This window comes from Protobothrops mucrosquamatus, unplaced genomic scaffold (assembly GCF_001527695.2).
Source record: "Protobothrops mucrosquamatus isolate PMUCROS unplaced genomic scaffold, P.Mucros_1.0 scaffold4369, whole genome shotgun sequence".
In the NCBI taxonomy this organism is placed as follows: domain Eukaryota; kingdom Metazoa; phylum Chordata; class Lepidosauria; order Squamata; family Viperidae; genus Protobothrops; species Protobothrops mucrosquamatus.
The window spans coordinates 118,912-139,165 of record NW_015390283.1 but is presented as its reverse complement, the minus strand read 5'-3'; the positions used below and the strand labels follow the sequence as shown (position 1 = coordinate 139,165).

General features: G+C 40.8%; 1 protein-coding gene across 1 annotated transcript in view; it reads left to right on the top strand.

Annotated features, from left to right (window-relative positions):
* Positions 1-1,195: 1,195 nt before the first annotated feature.
* The window catches only part of ARL8B (ADP ribosylation factor like GTPase 8B), a 32,939-nt gene continuing 13,880 nt past the window's right edge, over positions 1,196-20,254 (top strand). The window contains exon 1 of the mRNA XM_015828275.1: positions 1,196-1,442. Within this exon, the coding sequence (XP_015683761.1) occupies positions 1,320-1,442 (123 nt within the window). The 5' untranslated portion in view covers positions 1,196-1,319. The remainder of the gene's footprint in view (positions 1,443-20,254) is intronic.

The window sequence follows — 20,254 nt, the reverse complement described above, 5'->3', positions numbered from 1 at the left end:
TTTATATCCCGCCCTTCTCCTTACGGACTCAGGGCGGCTGACAATTGAATAAAATACTAACATATATACATATTATACCTAATTAAAATTTAATTAAAACGAAATATTTAAATATGTCAAATTAAAAGTAATTAAAACCCCTTTAAAATCCCTTAGGCCAGTCCCGCTAGCTGGAACAACCACGTCTTGAGGGCGCGGCAGAAGGAAGGGAGATCAGGGATCACCCTGATCTCTGGGGGCAGTTCGTTCCAGAGGGTGGGAGCTCCCACAGAGAAGGCCCTCCCCCTTGGGGTCGCCAGCCGGCACTGTCCGGCTGACGGCACCCTGAGGAGACCCACTCTGTGAGAGCGTACAGGTCGGTGGGGGGTAGTCTGTGGCAGGAGGCGGTCTTGAAGGTAACCAGGTCCGATGCCATGGAGCGCTTTAAAGATAATAGTCAACACCTTGAAGCGCACCCGGAAGGCTACCGGCAGCCAATGCAGCTCGCGCAAAAGCGGCGTGACGTGGGAGCGACGAGTCCCTCCCAACACCGCCCGCGCGGCCGCATTTTGAACTAGCTGGAGCCTCCGGGTGCTCCTCAAGGGATAATTGGGTTTTGGATTGCAGTTTGGGCACTTGGTCTCTAAAAGGTTCGCCACCACTGACCTATAAGGTCCCTTCCAACTATATTATTCTATTCTGTTCTGTTCTGCTCTATTTAAAGACAATAGATGGATTAATGGCTCCAGCCTATAGATGGTATAGCTCATATCATAGATAAACCTATCTAGTTCCTCGATTGCTACAAGATCAAAAGAATGTTGCTTTGAGTCACAAGGCATTATTTGAGTTATTTTGCAAGATTCCCCATCTCTGAGCAAATATGTTCTGTAAAGAATTGTAGAGATATGTCACAGTGGCCCAATGAGCAATATTCACTCCTGTCTTTCCCAAAGTAGCATGAGGTAACTCCCACAAAGGTTGCTGGATGATAGTCTGCAGAGGCAGTAAGAATGTAGAAGAAATGCTTTGCTGCTTCTATTGCCACAGTATATTCCTGTGTCCATATTCAGTTGATTTAATTTGTTTTCTGNATCCCGCTGCCGGCAGAGGCCGCTGTGAGGCCATCCCCGAGGAAGCCGGAGGGACGGGGCCGTTCTTCTCCTACGGCACGCCAAGCCGTCATATGACCACGACGCCAGGAGCCAGAGGGGAACAGCTGCAGCCGCCGGAGTCGGTGTCGTGGTGACGGAGGCGAAGCGGACCGAGACAGGCGAGGCGGACGCAGGGAGAGACGGAGAGGCGGGTAGAGACGCGGCTGGGCTGCTGTCACTGCCACCATGCTGGCCTTGTTGTCTCGGCTGCTGGATTGGTTCCGGTCGCTCTTCTGGAAGGAAGAGATGGAGCTGACGCTGGTCGGGCTGCAGTACTCGGGCAAGACCACCTTCGTCAACGTCATCGCGGTGAGAGGCTTGGGAAGCGGCCCCGCCCCGCCTCTTCTGCCCGGCCGGAGTTGGGGAGGGGAAGAGAAGGGGTTTGCCCCCTGGGCTGGTTCGCCGCTTGCCCGGGAATCCAGCGGGGACCAAAAAACCGGCTGATCCTTTCCCCCCCCCCCCTTTAAAAAAAAAAGGTGCCACGGCAGGAGAACGTGTCCGCGAAGCCTGGGAGGGGTGCAAGCATTTGGTCTGCAAGTGTCTGGCTGAAATGCTGCCTTACGATGGTGGTTTGTGATAGTGTCACGTACGAAAATTGCCTGCAAAGAAAAAAGATCGACCCCCCCCCCACCCACCCCATCCTCCAGATCCCGAGTCTATATCCCCATTGCACGATGCTTTTCTTTTCTGGGCAGCGTTGAGTTATATAGTAGATATCCGGCCCCCTGGTTTGGTGCAGGTGAAAGCTTCGTGGCGTGGGGATGCTGCTGCCTGTAGGGACTGAGTCTGGGGCATGGGTGGGGCTGAGGATGTTTTACCCAATGGTTCTTACTCAACCGCTCGTGAGAAGACCAGATTGGTATCTTGGCTGGCTGGACCGGCGCTTCCTGCGTAGTAAGCGCTCCTTGGGATGAGCAAGGTCAGGAGCTGCTCTGAATACCCCTCCCGTCCTTGTAGCTGTTGTCATCCGGAGAGCCTTTTGTGGGTGTGGCAACAACCCCAAAAGAAATCATCTTAGTGAAGGGTAGAGATTCCCAGGGTGGTGAGACAAAGGGTTAGGCTTTATTGCGCTCAGCCTGGCTTTGGAACTAGGTTTGTCTGCCTGTCCCTCTTTTGAAGAAATTGGACCCAAGGTTTAGATTTGACACTTAATGCAAGATCACTTATAGGTAGAGAATGGCCTTATTATGTCGAACAGGATATTGCGGGCACAATCAGAGAACTCAGGACTGTCCTGGAATGCCGACGTGTGTCTGAGCTTTTCTAGGAAACATATAGATGGCTCATTCATCTACCAAAAGTTGGCTACAAACATACAACATTTATTGTACCTTTTAACCACTGCCTGTAGTCTTGCTTTCTTAAGTGAGAACTGAGGCTACCTCTTGTGGAACTAGCAATCTTCTCAGAGGCAAGGTATTCTGTAACATAACAGATATTTTTCTTTGTCGTCGTCTTCATTTTACCTCAGTGCTAATTTTCTGCTCAGACTGTATTAAAACTATTAGCTCTGCACACTTAAGATGTATATTTAGAAGTAATTCTCAGTTCAGTGGTATAACTCTCAAAAAAAGTTTTTTGTAAGTTGCAATTTTAGATGCAAATAGAAATCCTTTGGTATGGTTTGGTTTTGGGAATATGAATCTTTCTCAGAGATACTTTGTAGCAAAAATTACAGTTGGAAAGTATGTTATAGTTTAACAGGCTTTCATCCCTACAGCTTCTTAGAACGGTGCTTTATATCTATTGCTTTGATACTGGAGTATGCTGTTTTGAGTTTGTTTTTAGAGCATACTTAATAAAGACTGAGGGGGTTTGGAAAGATAAGAGTTGGTGAGTAACATCCATGATAGTCATATGATAGAACAAAGTGTCCTCTTATTTAAAGCATCAACAATAGGAGGGTGGGGTCAACTGCTGATGGAAACTGGTTAGGATAGATTAAGAAACGCTTTTGCAATGGTACATGCCTCTTTAATTTAGCTGTGGACTTGATTATGCATGCTGAAATTAGCTCAAAGTCTTTGTTAGTGTTTTTTTAAATGTCTTAGTTTAACAGAACAAACAAAATATGTGTAGCCAAGTTGCATGGTAACAGTATAGCTCACTGTTGCTCTAGTCTAGAATCATCATTTTGGTATATATAAGGTATTTGTAATGTAATTTACAGTTTTTGTATTTGTAATATTATAATTCGCAGTTATAGTTTTATAGCTTCCAGTATGATAACACTACAGCATCGTCACATGCTAAGTACTTCTTCTTTACAATCCTCCTCAATGTAATAAACTTTGTATGTAAATATTTTCTATTTTTGTTTATGAAACTTAGAAATGGATCCTGCTTGGCTTTTATTACATTTGTATCAATAATGTGTATTAAAAAAAAGAATAAGCAAGGTACTTTACAAACCAAACTATACTTTGTAGTGAATACCGTTTAATCTTCCCTGAACTTCAGTGAGAGGCATTTGTAAATATATTTAAATGAGTTACCACTCTTACAAGCAAAATATATAAGTATATTATCTGAGATTGAAGCAAGCAATTGAAGCAATTTTAATCTTAAAATTCATTGATATAAATATTGCATTTTTTAAAAGAATAATAGATACAACCCTAATTCTGACAAGATTTTCAGGTGCCTTCCTCAGGGGGTATTTAAATGAAGATATCCTCTGTTTTTTTGTGGATTAATGTTCTAGGATCCAATCTGGGTCGGTCAGCAGGACCAGAGGTTTTGTCTTCTGAGTTTTCAGACTTGTGCTGGAGCTCATCTTCAGAGAAGTTCCTGCTAGAGAGAAGTTCCCTGAAGATGGGTTGTAGCACAAGTCCGAAAGCTCGGAAGACAAATCTCTGGTCCTGGTGACCGACCCAGATTGAATCCTGAAACATTATCCTGAGAGACATATATTTGCCTTCATTCGTGACTGTTATATTTAGGAGATGAGCATATTGACATGTTCTTTTTAAGTTGGTTGACACATGTAGAAAAGCCGTAGTCTAGTATAGGTAAGATAGGATCCTAAGATATATTCTTGATCATTGTTTGAAAGGTCCTTGATGGGTTCTCTGGCAGCAAAAAATCATTTTATTTTGAGGAAGAATGTAGCTCATATCTATAGGTTGTTAAGTAGGTGTTTGAAGATCCTACTCTATTTGATTCACTCTTTTAATTTAGGTCTTGAATTTTATTTGGATGAGTATAGATTAGAGTTGGGATTTAAAGCTTAACTAATCCAACTAATCCAAATCATTGCAGGTTTCTTGAGAAATTGATGAAGAAAATAGACAAATTCTCTCCCCCCAATTCCCATATAATCTTTATTTTTTCTTGAGGTGATGAACTGTATTGGGAACTATGTTTAGACATGGTGCTTTGGGCATAGACATTGCTAAAAATTCAAAAGAGTTTGGGTGTGCAACCACATATAACTTATATTCTAAAATTAATTCCTTCTTTAAATTTAAAATATATTGATGACTTCTTTGGATGATAAAAGAGGAGAAATAAACTGCACAAGGCCAAAGTCAGCCCACTTGCCTAGGCAGAAGAAAATAACAGGAAAATTGGACAAATGTTCATGGAATATATTTCTATGATCAGCACTCAAGTGCTAAATGTATTGCTATTATTATTTATTAAATTGGTATGCTCTCCATTTCTACAATATTGATGGTCGTTCATAATGCAGTATAAAGTACAATAAATAAGATGTTCATGGGACAAAACTCATAATAGATAAAATAACAAAAAATATTACCAACAATATCACTAACAGTAATATGAAATGACAATTTTTTGCTTTGGTATTGTTTTATTAGAGATCTTTACCAAAAGTTGTAGCAAAATACTTGAGTTAAAATATAGCAAAATTAAACTAATAAAACATGATCCTGAATATCTGGTTCTTTGCTAATTGTATTACTTTTTTGAAGATTACAAACCAAATATGTTTAAGTGAGGTAGTTATTGAATTATAATGGTGAAGCCAAAATACCATATCAGCAATGATTTATGCTAGTTTCTTACTCCAATTATTTTTGAGAGAAGACTGTCTGTGTTAGCTTCCTTTCAAAATAATATTCAAAGTAAACATGCCCTCTTTGTAACCTCTTGTAACCTTTCAGATGAATTGTCAGCTATGTTTAACTTGGCACATGTGACTGTGTTTGTATAGATGAAATAAAATTTTGTTTTTATTGATGAATCAAATTATTAGATTTTTTTTATCAACTGAGTTGCTATTGATAACATAATTTTTGTTTTATGAAAAGGAACTTTTCATATTAATTCAATAAAAATAGTTTATTAGCCTAAAATTGAATAACATAAAACAAGTTGACATACAGAATTCTGTGTGGAAAGTATATAAAAAAATTAAACTTAAGTTCTTAAAGCAGAAATAGAATTCATTATAAGTGATGGATAGTTATTTGTTAATTCAATTTGTGTAGTGTTGGACTATCAAATCTCAGCATAAAAAATACAGATAACCACAAGATAACAGCATATAAAAAGCCCTAATTCTTGGCTGTCATGTAATGGTGATATTGATTTTTTAAACCCCAGTTACAGAGCCCTATTAGGTTATTGTTTCTTATTTTTCAGTTAAGTAAAAAGCTATTAAAATGTATCTTCACAAGTCCATTGATTAGCTTTAATGATGAACTTATTTCTTAATTTATATAATGCTCTCTTCCAGGAGTCAACTAAGCTCATAAGAGTCCCAAATAACAATTAGTTTATTTAGGTCATGACCAATATTTTGAATGGTGTCCAGAAACATGTTGAGAATAACCAATGTATCTAGTTTAACAAGTGAGTTATGCATTTATAACTCGGTTTGGTTACAGCGTAGTGCAGAGGTCCCCAACCCTTTGGGCACCAGGGACTGGTTCCATGGAGAGAGGTTTTTCCGTGGACCGAAGGGTACGTGGTTTTGTGTGCTGCCTGCATCCCGCAGAAGGGGCTTTGTTTGTTTGTGCGGACCAGTTGCTGGCATTCCGCGGCCCGGTACTGGTCCACAGACCGGGGGTTGGGGACCCCTGGCGTAGTGGCATTGTTGTCCTTTGGACCATATCTTATATGCCATATGGTAAATGCTACATTGTTTTAGATGGTATTACAAACCTGCTTTACTTTTGTATTGGTCTTCCATTGTTAAAACACTATCTCTTCAAAGACACGTTTAAATTAATAATTTAGCTCATAATTTGCCAAATCGTAGGCTCAGGTCTCTGTGGCTTATTTTGTTCTTATACCCTTTTAATATTTATTACATGTTAAAAGATACTAAGAATTCTTTCTTAGATTGGAATTGACATGTATTTAATGTTTTACCTTATTACTTCCTCATAATACTTGTGTTGCAAGTTTTGTTTAAAAACTAAAGTGAACATAATGACTAGAAAGCTAGGTAATGCTTTCATTTTTTTCTCTCTTTCATTTGGGATTGAAATGACTGTGATTTTATATGCCTTTTCTTTCGGGCAATAAGGTATAGGATAGCATTATGAATTGTATATGGCATTAGAAAAGGTATATTTGTATTTATGTGAAGACTTCATTGTAGCAAGGACCTCTGGAACAATTTCACTTGTATTAATGGTAATACAGGTAGTCCTAGACTAGAGTAAGCAACCTTGGCTCTTTTGACTCGTGGACTTCAACTCCCAGAATTCTGGCTCGCTCAGGAATTCTGGGAGTTGAAGTCCACAAGTCATTAAAGACCCAAGGTTGTCTACCCATATCCTAGACTTACAACCATTCATTAAGTGACAGTTTGAAGTTACAACGGCACTGAAAAAAATGACTTATGACCCATTTTTCACACTTACGATCAAATTTCAAATGCTTGGAAGTTGGCATGTATTTATGACGGTTGCAGCGTCCCGGGATCATGCGATTTACCTTTTGTGACCTTCTGACAAGCAGAGTCAATTGGGAAGCCAGATTCACTTAACTGTTGTTATTAACTTAACAACTGCAGTGATTCACTTAACAGCTGCGGCAAGAAAGGTTGTAAGATGGCTCAAAATTTTCTTAGCAACTGTCTGGCTTAGCAGTGGAAATTTTGGGCTACATTGTGGTTTTAAGCTGAGGACTACCTGTACTGCAAACCTTATGTACAGTGTGGTTTCTTTTGCAGTCATCAGTCAAACTGGATCATGATTTATTTTACAAGCGGATATAATAGTAGCATTACTCATGAAATATGATGTTACAAAACTGGATTTACTACAAAAGAATACCCAGCCCATCTGAATTCAGAATACTTAACAAAGCTGAAATCATCTGTTACAAAGCAAAGCCATGCCACTCCACTTAATGTATTAAAGGAAAGGTTGCAGAGTTGTATCTGCTCTTCTTCTAATCTTATAGAAGAATATTTCTGGTTTTTAGTGGCTGCTGACATGGTCACAGATGCTGTTTTGCTAATTTATGGCTACTGGGGTTAAAGCTAGTGGACACCTTCCATGGCTGATTTTGATGTATGAAGGTTTAGCCGTGACCTTTGCTAAACCTTTCTTGTGATCTTTGTTAAAAGCCTTCAAATGACTTATGCAAAACACAAACATATTGCAGCTCTGAATAGGAAAAGGAATGTGAAAAAATAATGAAATGACTTTTTGTAGGAATATATAGACAAGTATATCACAAGTGAAAAAGGAAATTACAGCTGCATTTCAGTTAAAGTATTTGCTTGCAAATAAAGCAATCGGTTAAGGCAATGGCAACCCCTCCCATTAAAACAATTCAATCTATCCAGATGCCACTATGTTGATTTGTGTAGCATATTGGCAATAGAGGGAGGGGTGATGAGGGGAAATGTTTCTGGTTTATCTAAAGAGAGAACTTGAATTTCCTTGTGCAAGCTGATGAAAAATGTTTCTCTAGGCCTAAAAATTAATGTACCTGTTTTTAGTCATATATACTACTTTCATAGAAAGAATGATGTCAGTTTATTTATACAATTATATAGAGCATTCACTTCCTAAAGGTGGTTTGCAAAACAGAACACAGTGTTTAAAACCACTATTGATCTAGCCTAATTAAGTCAGCCCATAGATGCATCAGTGCATCTATTCATTCTGTGTGAAACATTTTAGAGACTAGAAGGTGGAGGCATTCCATATCTCAGGTGATAAGGTGTTGGGGGATGGGAAAGGAAAGCCACTGGGAAGGTGTGTCAAGATTTCACTGCCGCTATCTCCAGGCGGTGGGAACCTTTAGCACTGATTGATGACTGATTATGAGCCAAATCGTTTTAGACTCCTAGCAACCACATAGATTTTCTCCATGTCAATCTTATCTTATTCTTTCAGGTCTCTCAATGTGCATTGATTGCCATTGTAACTCAATCCACTCATTTAGTTGTTGGTCATCTTCTTCTCTATCCTTCTACCTTTCCCAGCATTAGAGCCTTTTCCAGAGAGCTGGATGTTCACCTAATGCAGCAGTTCCCAACCTTTTCTGTACCCCACACTCCTAGAACACTTCTGATATATTCTCACACCCCTTACAAAAATTCAAAATAACGGCAATTAATTATGCATTTACACTATAATTTTGAAAACCCAAGTTTTCACACCCCCTGGAATATTGTCTCGCACCCCTAGGTCGGGACTCCCTGATCTAATGCATTCATCAGTTTTCTTTTTTGGCTGTCAACAGTATATTCAGGAGTCTTTTCCAAATTCAGTGTTCAAAGGTGTCAATATTCTTCCTATTCTGTTTAAAGACCAACTTTTGCTTCCATAAAGTATCACAGGAAATACATGGCTTGTGTGATTCTGATCTTTAGCATAGTTGATATTTAAAGATTTCACGTGGTAGGATGAATCTGGGTGAGATAGTTGGTTTTGTAGGTACCAAACCATGTAGTGCAGTGGCCCCCAACCTTTTGGGCATCAGGGACCGGTTCCATGGAGGGAGGTTTTTCCGCAGACTGGAGGGTGTGTGGTTTTGTGTGCTGCCTGCATCTCGCGGATGCAGCTTTGCTTGTTTGTGTGGCCCGGTTGCTGGCATGCTGCGGCCCGGTACTGGTCCACAGACTGGGGGTTGGGGACCCCTGATGAAGTGCTTTAAAGCAGCCCTTTGATTTGTACTGGAAACAAAACAGTAGACAACCATTATACTGTTAAACATGCCGTGTTCATTTAGCAAATGAGCACCTCATTTTCATTCAAATGAGCACTGGGAGCATCCAAGCATCCTTGTAATACATGCTACAAGTCATATTACCTATTTTCCACCTAGTCTGAATATTTAATGGTAATTTACAATGCGATAGTCATAAAACAGAAAAACATAATGAAAAACAAAGAAGACATCCCAATAGAAAGTATATGCAAAAGATACTTGGCTTTTGTTGCTTCAGTTGCAGTTGATTCTAAGTGACGAACCAACTACTTATACATAATAAATACCAATGAAGTAATAAACAATAGATCAGGCCTGATCTCACTAAGACAACAGTATTATTCCCTGAAGGCTGTTCAGTTCAAATACAGGTGGTCCTCAGTTAATGACCTTTCATTCAGCAGTCTTTTAAATATACAACTGCGCTGAATGAGTCGTACAAGAGTGACTGGTCCTCTCAGTTCTGGCTGTTGCAATTGTTAAGTGTTATGCAATTGTGATCTGGGCGTTCAGCAACTGGTACACATTTCCAAGCATTGCAGTTTTCTGTGCTCATGTGATTGTGATTTGGAACCTTCCCTGACAAGGAAAGTCAATGGACAAGATAGCAGGAAGTTGACAGTCACAGCCACAATGAGATCCTCATTTGATGTCCTATGGTGATTTGTTTAATTATGGTGATGGTAATTGGGGACTGCTGGAAATATCAGAACTGCCATCACTAAGCAGCATGGTTTTGTAACATTGCACTTTATGCTTAGTGATGGATATTTCAGTCTCGCCATTGTTAAGTGAGGACCTACCTATAGTTTTAATAAATGTCCAGAAGGTGATGAAGGAAAAAGCTATCCTTATCTCCTATAAAGAATGCTTGTTTCAGTGTCCTATCCTGCCAGATATCTAGGTAGAAGAGAACCTCAACGATACTCTGTAGATATTTGAAGGATAAAACAAATGATCTTAAAAATACCCTTATCAACATATTAAATAATTTTGTTTCATCTGAAACTTTTCCTAATTTACTGGCTAGAAGTAGACAGAAGATCCCATTTCTTACTTTCATTTGTGTAAATGCCCACTTATTCCTTCTCTTTATTTTTCGTTGCTCAACCAAGTTACCAGTCTATTGGAGGACCACATCTGTAATCCCATGATTATTCCAATTTCTCAGGTCTTCAAAGAGAAACTTCGTCAAAAGCTTTTTGAAATTCAGGTATCAATAGGATTACCTCCATCTGTATGTTTTTGACACTTTCAAAGAACTTAAGCGGAACCTACCACCGTAGAAGTCATGCTAACTCTCCTTCAACAAGGTTGCTATTCTACATGCTCCATTATTTTAACTTTGATTATATATTCCGCCAGTTTGGACAATAAGCTAACTGACTTATGCTTTGTGTGGATCTTAAGCAAAAGGGGTTGAGAGAGAATCAAACCCTGGAGCACCCTGTATAGGGATACCCGAATGCTGAACCTTTCTTTCATAAGCTCCTGAAATTAGCTGCTTGGGAACTAATGGAGCAGAATGGTTTCCTTCCCAGACAACAGAGGAAGATATTGCAGTTGATGTTATTAAAGGCCACTGAGAGATCTACCTTTTAAGGGCTATGTGTAGGAGAAGAGGAACTAGAGCTGGGAGTGGATTAAGTGCATCATCAGCTTAAAATCATTATGTTCTCACAAATGTTCTAAGTCCAGGCCCTCTTGAATTCTGTGACCCTTATTTGGCGCCAATTTAGTATTGAACTTTACGTAATTAGATTCTTGACCAATACATCTTCTGAACTGCAACTTAATGTATGATCCTGATCCTTTGCCCCCTAACATTATGCTACCCATATTCAAATGCTGCCATAGGTTATGTAAAATCAACCCGTTCAGTATTTGACCTCTGTCTGGGCCTGAATCTAGACCAGTGATGGCAAACCTTTTAGAGACAGAGTACCCAAACTGCAATCCAAAACCCACTTATGCATCGTTGGGTGCCGGGTGAGTGTAGCTGGGTGCGGCCAATTGGGTGGGTGTGGCCCATTGGGTGGGCATGGCTGCGGTGGTAATGGCAGACTGGGTGGGACTAAAAAGTTCAATCAATCAATTCCAACTTTGCAAGATCTTCTTTTTTCCCCGCGAGAAGTTGAAATTGACTGATTGATGGAACCTTTTTTTTTTTTTTTTTTTGCACACGGCAGCGGGGGCCTAAAGTGAAAAGGTTTTATAAAACCCAGCTGAAGGCCTAGGACTGGGGCGACGGTGCACATGCCCACAGAAAGGGCTCTGAGTGCCGCCTCTGGCACCCGTGCCATAGGTTCGCCACCATTGATCTAGACCAGGGGTAGGCAACCTTGGCTCTTTTATGACTCGTGGACTTCAGCTCCCAGAATTCCTGAGCCAGCAGGAATTCTGGGAGTTGAAGTCCACGAGTCATAAAAGAGCCAAGGTTGCCTACCCTTGATCTAGACTGTCAGGAGTCCAAATAATCTACTTCTTTCTGTGTTCCAGTGTGCTTTACTCTATTCCATTCAGATATGGTAAACTATAGTGTGGGCTGAGTAGCACTCAGAATTTCTGATTTGCAAGGGTAGACTTTGTTAAGGCTGGTCATCAGAATAATTAATAGTTCTTTGATTAAAAAAATTTAAATGATGTAGTTTGGGACTGATATTGAAGAGCCCAGCCTATTCAGAACCTGGCCACAGGAGTGGTGGGCCAGCACTCACACGCCGTTCCACTCACACGAGCAGCACCCCAAAGGCTTCTCTTTTCTCTTGTGTGAATGGAGCTGCGTGTGCACATGCGTGCACACAGGCCTGCTGCTCAGGCTGCCCTGTTCCCGTCTGCTGGACCTCCAAGCCACCTGCTCCTGATGCTCCAAATGTGGAGCGATGAGAACAGAGGCTGAGTGGGATGAGCATGCCCTGCTCAGCTTTGCTGACTCACTGAGGCTGCCTGCGCAGGACACCTGATCTGCTTATGGAGCGTCGGACAGCTCAGTGAATCTGAAGGAGCATGAAATTGCAATCCTAAAGGGTTCTCTTCTCTGTGCCAAAAGCTTTTGCAAATGGCCAAAAGGCTTCAGGGGAGCGATTTTGTGCTGCTTCAGGCCTTCAGTCCCTTTGCAAAGCTTTTGGTGCAGAAAAGACTGAAGAAGTGCAAAACTGCGCCCCAAAGGCTTCTCTCGTGCATGAGTGGTTCTTTCTCTCCCCCCCCCCCCCCAGCCTGGCCACGAACCTGCAAAGGTTGCGGACTGTTGCCTTACAAGATAGTTATTGGGAGAGTGAAACTGTTATATATAAATTGTAGCTGAAATCCTCAAAACCACTGCTGGGTTTTAATGGTTTACTGATTTGTAACAGGCTTGGGAGTATTCTAATAATTCTGATAATTCATTTGTTCAATCTTTTATTTGTTGGCCAGTAAATTAAAAAAAAAACCTCTGCTATTTAATTTTAAACCAATATGATTTTAATAAGCATATTTTACTGAGTAAATATGGATAACATGCAGCGCATGATATTTCTATCAGCTTATTAACAGAGAATTGGTGATTTTCTGATTACTACTCTTGATGGTTATATGGTTATATGTTGCTTCCTGAAACAGACGGTATTGCTAGTTACCAAAGAGCAGTAGCAAAGCAGAACTTTTGCTCTCCTGGTTTTGTTTTTAAAACTTGTTGATATACCCTCGTAGCTCCTTGTATGAATCAGAATGCTGCATTAGAGGGATCAGGTTTCAGTTAAATATATTTTAGTCTTTTTGATTATAGACGTGAGTTTGAAAATTTATGGTCAAAATGTTTCCTTCTACAGATATAATTGTACATTGTGCCATCAAAGTTTAAATAAAAACCTTTCAAGGTGAATGTTTTCATAACTCAGCAGCTGCCTTCTTTGAGAGGAATATGTCCTTAAGTATATTCTCTCAGTACCTGTAAAGTTGTTGTCCAGGCTCAGAATGATTAATATAAATATAAGTAGGAAGAAATAGAACATGTTCCCTTTTATGAGAGTTTCACTTTACATTACTTGTAAGTCAAGAGTATGAAGAAAGGGAAAAAAATAGCTTTAAGAACAGCAAGACAACTGTAGGGCACAGTCAGATGACTTTCAGTCAAAACGTATTTGCTAATTAGAGATACACTATTGAAAACGATTGATGCATGCAGGCTTTTATGAAGTACACGATGTTTATGTGGCAAAACTTTCAAGACTGCTGAACACCAATTTTGGTGTGCTTAGTCTTTGTTGGTCAAATGACATGACTCATCAGTGCCATGAACAGCACATGTATTGGCAGCTATGCTTTGTTTTGTGCTTGCTTAATTTAAAATCTTATTTATGCATTGGTATGTTGATAGCTGAGCCGTCAGCAAAATAAATTATACTAACCTATTTTTTTAGGGGCGTAGGGGCCTCTTATGCATCATTATATGTCATTTGCAGCTACTGAACTAATTAAATCAGGACATGAAGATTATCAGGAACAAGAGCAGTAATGCCTGATGACAGTTTTTGCAAGCATTTACATATGTTGCAGGCATAGCTGTGTTAAAATATGATTACGCAAACATTCCAGAATCCCTTTATGATGCATGATGTCCAGATTGTGAAGATGTATAATTTCCCCTAATTTTGCAAATTTGAAGTGTATCAACGTTTTCATATGCATGCCAATATATTAAAAATACCACAATCTATATGTAGCTATCAGTTGTAGCTATCAATTTTAAAATGAGTCAGCAAAAAATGAATGTTTCCCCTTTTATATATCAAGTATTTGGCATATTTAAAAGCACATCAAATTGTGGAATGTGCTTAGAAAAGTAGCAATCATAACACATCTCATCGTCCTCATCTGAAATCAGTTTGCAGGTCAAGAAGTCAGAGTTAAAATGGAACATGGTGAATCAGGCTGACTCAAGATTAAGGCTATATACGCTCCCCTTATTTATTCAATCTATATGCCCAATATATATTGAGGGAAGATGGATTGGAAGAAGATAAACAGGGTTTTTAAATTAAAATATCTTGCACTATGCTAATGACATTGCCCTGGAAGCTGAAAATACAAATTAACTGCAAGCTCTAGTAATGCAAGTCTAGGAACAGTGAAAAAAATGTCCTAAGATTAAATATAAACCAAATTAATGACAACATGTACAGCAACTGACTTTAGAATGAACAATGATATTGAAATAGTAGACAGTTGGTCCTAAAAGACAAAAGCTATGAATAGTGAAGAAACCAACAATCAAAAAATAACACCACAGATTTGTACTTGGTAGAGTAGCAATGAAGGCCTTGGAAAAGATATTCAGATATGATATGTTTACGCCTACAAATATCAGAATCATGCAGGCAATATTTTTTCCTTGGAACACTTTATGGAAGCAAAACATGGACTTCAAGAAACAGAATAGAAAGAATATTAGCACTTCTGAATTTTTGTATTGGAGAAAATTCATGAATATACCATAGATTGCCAAAAAACAAAAATAACAAACCCAAACCCCAGACCAAAAAATTGATCATAGAACAAATCTATTCAGAGATCTCACTGGAGACACAAATAACCAGTCACAAATTATAATACTTTGGACATTGTGTGTTAACATCTTACCTTGTGAAGTCTATAATGATGGGGAAAGTAATAGATAAGAAAAAAAAGAGGATGTACTTTTACCATCATACAGACAGTTTAGTGGCTAACCATGGAAACTCATTTTGATGACCTTGTGAAAGCTGTCCACTCCTAATCTTTGTCTGCGAAGAAAACTTCTTTATGCTGTCTTGAGCTTTTTGGACTTTAAAGGCCATAGTAGAGCATGAAGGAGTGCTGTGTTGTAGTGAGCTGGATTTGAAACAGAAAATGTGATTTGGAGCATGTGGGGCATTCAAGCAGTACTTGTCAAGCAACTCTTAAAGAAGAAGATGTCTCTTTTGTTAGGCCAGTGTGGCAGGAGCCACGGGATCCCAAGGGAAAAATGCATTTGTTTTAAGGGGAGACCAGCAGTGCTTGGCATCTTTGAAGTGAAAACACCAAGTGAGCACCCCTGGGACAAATTAGAGTAACATGTAACTGTGTCAGAGTATTGAATGTAAGACAGACATTTTGCAGATAGAAGACTAAACTTCTTCAAATTAGTCAGAGATGTAGGATCTCTTCACTATATCCCCTGCTGCAGGGTGCTGTCTATTCACAAGGGAATTCAAGGTACAGTGCAAAATGCTCAATATGATTTTTTTTTAAAAAAAATACAGGTCAGTTTGGACCATCTTGGGCCATCTTTTACAGCATTTCTCAGGGTTGGATCTGGAAAAATACTCCTTCATGCTAATTTCTTATGAAACTGAGAGCTGATATATTTCTTCTGGAATAAATGCACTTACTTGCCAATTGTTATTTGGGGAGGATTGAATATTTATGTAATATGTTTACATGGCGTTTATATTGCCCACGAAGTGACTCTGGGTAGTGTACAACCATATCCCAATATGATTGGGGTGGAGTTCTTTTATATTGCAACTTTTAGGCACAGGGCAGTAGGTAGGTTTATGTAAATAAATAAATGCACATTTTATTATTACTGTGTAGCTGGGGATATTCTGTGGCTGAAGGAACCAGAGCTAATGCATTAATTTCAGTAATTGGAATGATCCAGAAAAAAAGAAAAAGTGATGAGTTAGTGATCTTTTTACAAATATTATATTGTGCTATATTTGGAGACTGCTTCATATAGACACCACCATAGTCTCCTGTGGTTACTGCTGTATTCTAGCCGAATCTATCGGAATGATGTATTCAGTCTACTGTCTCTTAAGCTCTCTGAGCAGACAGATACAGATGTTACATTATAACATGCCCCCATGTGCAACATAAGGCTTTACGCGAGCTGAGGGTCTCTATTTTTACAGAGTATATACACTATATGTGGTGTATATCCTGAGTATGTCCCAGTAGTCATTGTAATTGTATTCTAGTGGTGATATTCTAACTTTCTTACTACAGATAGAAAACATATATGTCTATATTTTCCTATCTTGACTATATTTGGGCTATATCTGACTGTAAAATAATACCGTGTTTCTCCGAAAGTAAGGCCTACCCCGAAAATAAGCCTAGCTTGATTTTGGGGGGTGGGCCTAATATAAGCCCAACCCTTAAAATAAGCCCTAGTTTTGGGGTGAGGCACACACTTAAAAATTGAGCTAGGGTGGGGGTAGGGGTGTGGATCTGCCCCACGCACCCTGCACCCACTTACCTTGCAGCCAGGTCTTTCATCCTCGGCCCACTTCTTCTGCGGCATCTTCTTCAGTCAGGCCTGCATTTCTCAGTCACAGGCCTTTCCGGAAGGCCTGTGCAGCCGAGAACCGATTTATGGATTCAGTCTATAGCTCGGTTCTGCAAGACCTCTGCAGCCGAGGACTGAGCTATAGATTCGATCCATTGCTCAGTACTCGGCTGCATAGGCCTTCCAGAAAGTCCTGACTGCAAAATGCAGGCCAGAATGCAGCTGCTGAATGAAGCTCCTCCTTCGGTCCCAGACGAAGTGGACCTGATAGGCGAGGCTGTCGGTGCCGGAGGTGAGTAACACATCCCCCCAAAATGAGACCTGGTGCCTCTTTGGAGGAAAAAAAATAAAAATAAGACCTGGTCTTATTTTGGGGGAAACACGGGTATATATTTGTGAATATATATCTGTCAGTTAACTATAGTAACCATCCAACACTAGTGATGGTTTAATGAGTCTTTGATTTATATAAAGGGTCAAATAGAATGTCAAATAATGTTGAATGTAAGCTAAATAAAAACTTGTTTTATTCCAGATGCCTTTATTTTAATAATCTTTTCTTGTTTTCTATATGCCTCTTGCTTGAGTGATTGGTGCCTCCTGAAATATAGGATGTGCTCCTGTATGCCTTAAGAAGGCTGTTTTAAAAACGTTATTAAGCCTTCTTTTGACCCAGAAGACTATTTAATATTTGACCCTTGGAGACATTGGTTAAGAAAATGGTAGCACCACAGCTCAATATGCACCTGCCTGACACTGATTTTCTGGACACATTTCAATTGAAGTTTGAACTGGGTGTGATACTGAGGTTGCTTGAGTTACTTTGGTGGATGTCCTTTTATTTAAAACTAAATGCAGGATTTGTAGCCTTTACTAGTTCTCCTGCATCTCTCAGTGGTTTTCAATACCACGAAATGGGATATCCTTTTGTATTTTCAGGTCAGATTTGATCTTGTGGATACTGCTTTGTGGTGGTTACAGTCATTTTTGTCATACCCAGAATGTGATGCTTTGGGAAAACTTGACATCTAACATTGGCCTAGGATAGCTGTCAGGGTTCTTATCTTCTATGCTTATCTTCTGTGCTTCTTTGCTTCATGAACTTACTAGGGAAGATCATGCAGAGTTTGAACTTGGTGCCATAAGTATAGTGATAATACCTGGCTTTGTTGTTCCTTTTAATTCTAATTTCAAGAAAAAAAATCTCTACCTTTGAGTCATTGTCTGATCTGGATAGTAGGCTTCATGAGAGAGAGAGTGTATGCCTTTGAGTCAGTCTTTTTCTTGGCAAATGCCTAGGCAGTTTCCTGCAGTTTTCTTGGCAAGATTTCAGAAGTAGTTTGCCATTGCTTGCTTCCTAGGGCTGAGAGAGAGTGGATGGTCCAAGGTCACCAGATTGGCTTCATGCCTAAAATGAGACTAGAACTCCGGTTTCTAGCCTGGTGCCTTAACTACTACACCAAACCAGCTTACCGTATAAGAAAGTACAAGATGAACAAAATCCAGACAAAAAGGGAACGGCCATTAAGAAAAAAACCCTGAACTTTGGGAATGAAATGAAGCTTGTTTTGGATGGAATTATATTCCACCGGAAACAGTAAATTTATAATCCGGGATTAGTCTTTGATTTCCACTGCTGTTGGACTTATTTGTGTTGTGGCAATGAATGTGTTTTTACAACTATGGTTAGTGTGCAAACTGTGATATGAGCTAGTTGAATTTAGCAGTTATCCACAACATGGTTACAACCAGCTTTGTTTACTTCAACAGTATTGCTATAATTGAGGTTCGTTTATTATGTTTTAGTAACATATATCACACAGCATAGCTGTTTTCCAGCTTTGAGCAAAACAGTAGAATATTAACAATGTATCATCGGCCATGATATAATCCTATAATTCTCTGTATTCTATTTTGAACTCCTAGAAGGAATATAGAATAAGAAACACAGATCAAACGATTTGACTTTTCACTATAATGTCTATTGCAACTGTACCCAAAGTTTGCATAAACTCATTAATAGAGGTGGCCATTTAAGCAGAAGGGTTATTATACTTATATGACCACCCATTTTATGGACAAATTACTCTGGACAACGTACAACAAGGTGATGATACCATATTCCACGGCGATGAATGATCTCACCCAGCGGTTTCATGAAGATGTTAAATAGGAGTGGAGAGAATGCTGAACCCTGTAGAACGCCATATAACAGGACCTGTTTCATTACTCTAAGCCAGTGGTTCTCAACCTTTTTAATGCTGCGACCCCAACCGGTCGTAAGTCGAGGACTAAACCGGTCGTAAGTCAAGGACTAAACCGGTCGTAAGTCAAGGACTACTCAACCGGTCGTAAGTCGAGGACTTTCCCTGCCTGGGAGCGCCGCACATGCGTGGTTTCGCCCCCTGCGCCGGCCGAGGCGTAGCTGGCAAGCGGCAGAGATGGAGCAGGCCGACCACAAGCTGGCCCAGCCCAAGGGAGGTAAGGCACCCGCCGGAAAAGGGGAAAAAATGGCGGACAAAAAAATGGCGGACAGCCTTGCTTGGCGACCCCCATGAAATGGTCGATCGACCCCAAATGGGGTCCCGACCCACAGGTTGAGAACCACTGCTCTAAGCTTTTCTGTAAACCATGCAGATTAATCGGACCAATGAGAGAGGAGAGGCTGAATGACTGTGATCTGATCCAGAGCCTCAGCTGCCCTCCGGTTCCACACAATGACCGAGGTTCAGGCAAACCATCAGGAATAAGCCCAGCTCTGGAACCCATCTGGGTTCATCAGTCACTGTGAGTGGACCAATCGAATACATCCAGTCTCCCTTTGCCAGGGGGCAGTGCCAGAGGATCTGATTACTACCAGGGCAAGATCTGACCATGACATGTGAGACACAGATTTCCCCCAAATCCAGATCATATTGCTGCTGCTCTGATGAGAAACCAGGGTGTGACCACTGTCCCTGGTTGGGCTCTGGATGATCTGGGATAGACCCATACTAGGGATAGACCCCATCATGGTGACCACAGACTCCTATGTTACCTCAGAGCTGTCCCCAGGGAAAGCAGATTGAAGTCCCCAGGACCACAAACCTGGGGAACTGCACTGCCAACCCTGAAACAAAGTCAAGAAGCTCAGGCAAGGACTTTGCTATGCAGCTGAGAGGCTGGTACAATAGCAACAGTCCCAAAAGATTCCTATAGCCCAGTGATGGCGAACCTTTTAGAGACCGAGTGCCCAAAAACTGGCCCCGCTCCGCTCCACCCCTGCCTGCCCCCGCTCTACCCCCCCATCCCCGCCTGCCCGCCTACAGGACCACTCACCGCCTCCAGGGCCCGCCGCAGATCGCCCAGGCAGCCGAGCAGCGCTATGGTGGCCACACCCTCTGCCCATGCCCTGCAGCATCAACTGCATGATGGGGTGTGAGGGCAGAGTCTTGTCTATGCTGCCTGGCTACCATGTCCTTAGCTGCACTGCTCCATGTGGGCCATGCTAGAGGGCGAGTCTCCTTCAGGGGGACTGCTGGAGAAGAGGGGATCACGGGCGAGGCATGTCTGGGGCAACGGCACGTGTGCCCACAGAGAGGGCTCTGAGTGCCGCTTCTGGCACCCGTGCCATAGGTTCGCCACCACTGCTATAGCCCAACTTCAAAAACAGGGTCTCATCTCCAGTAACTTGTGGAGCAGCACC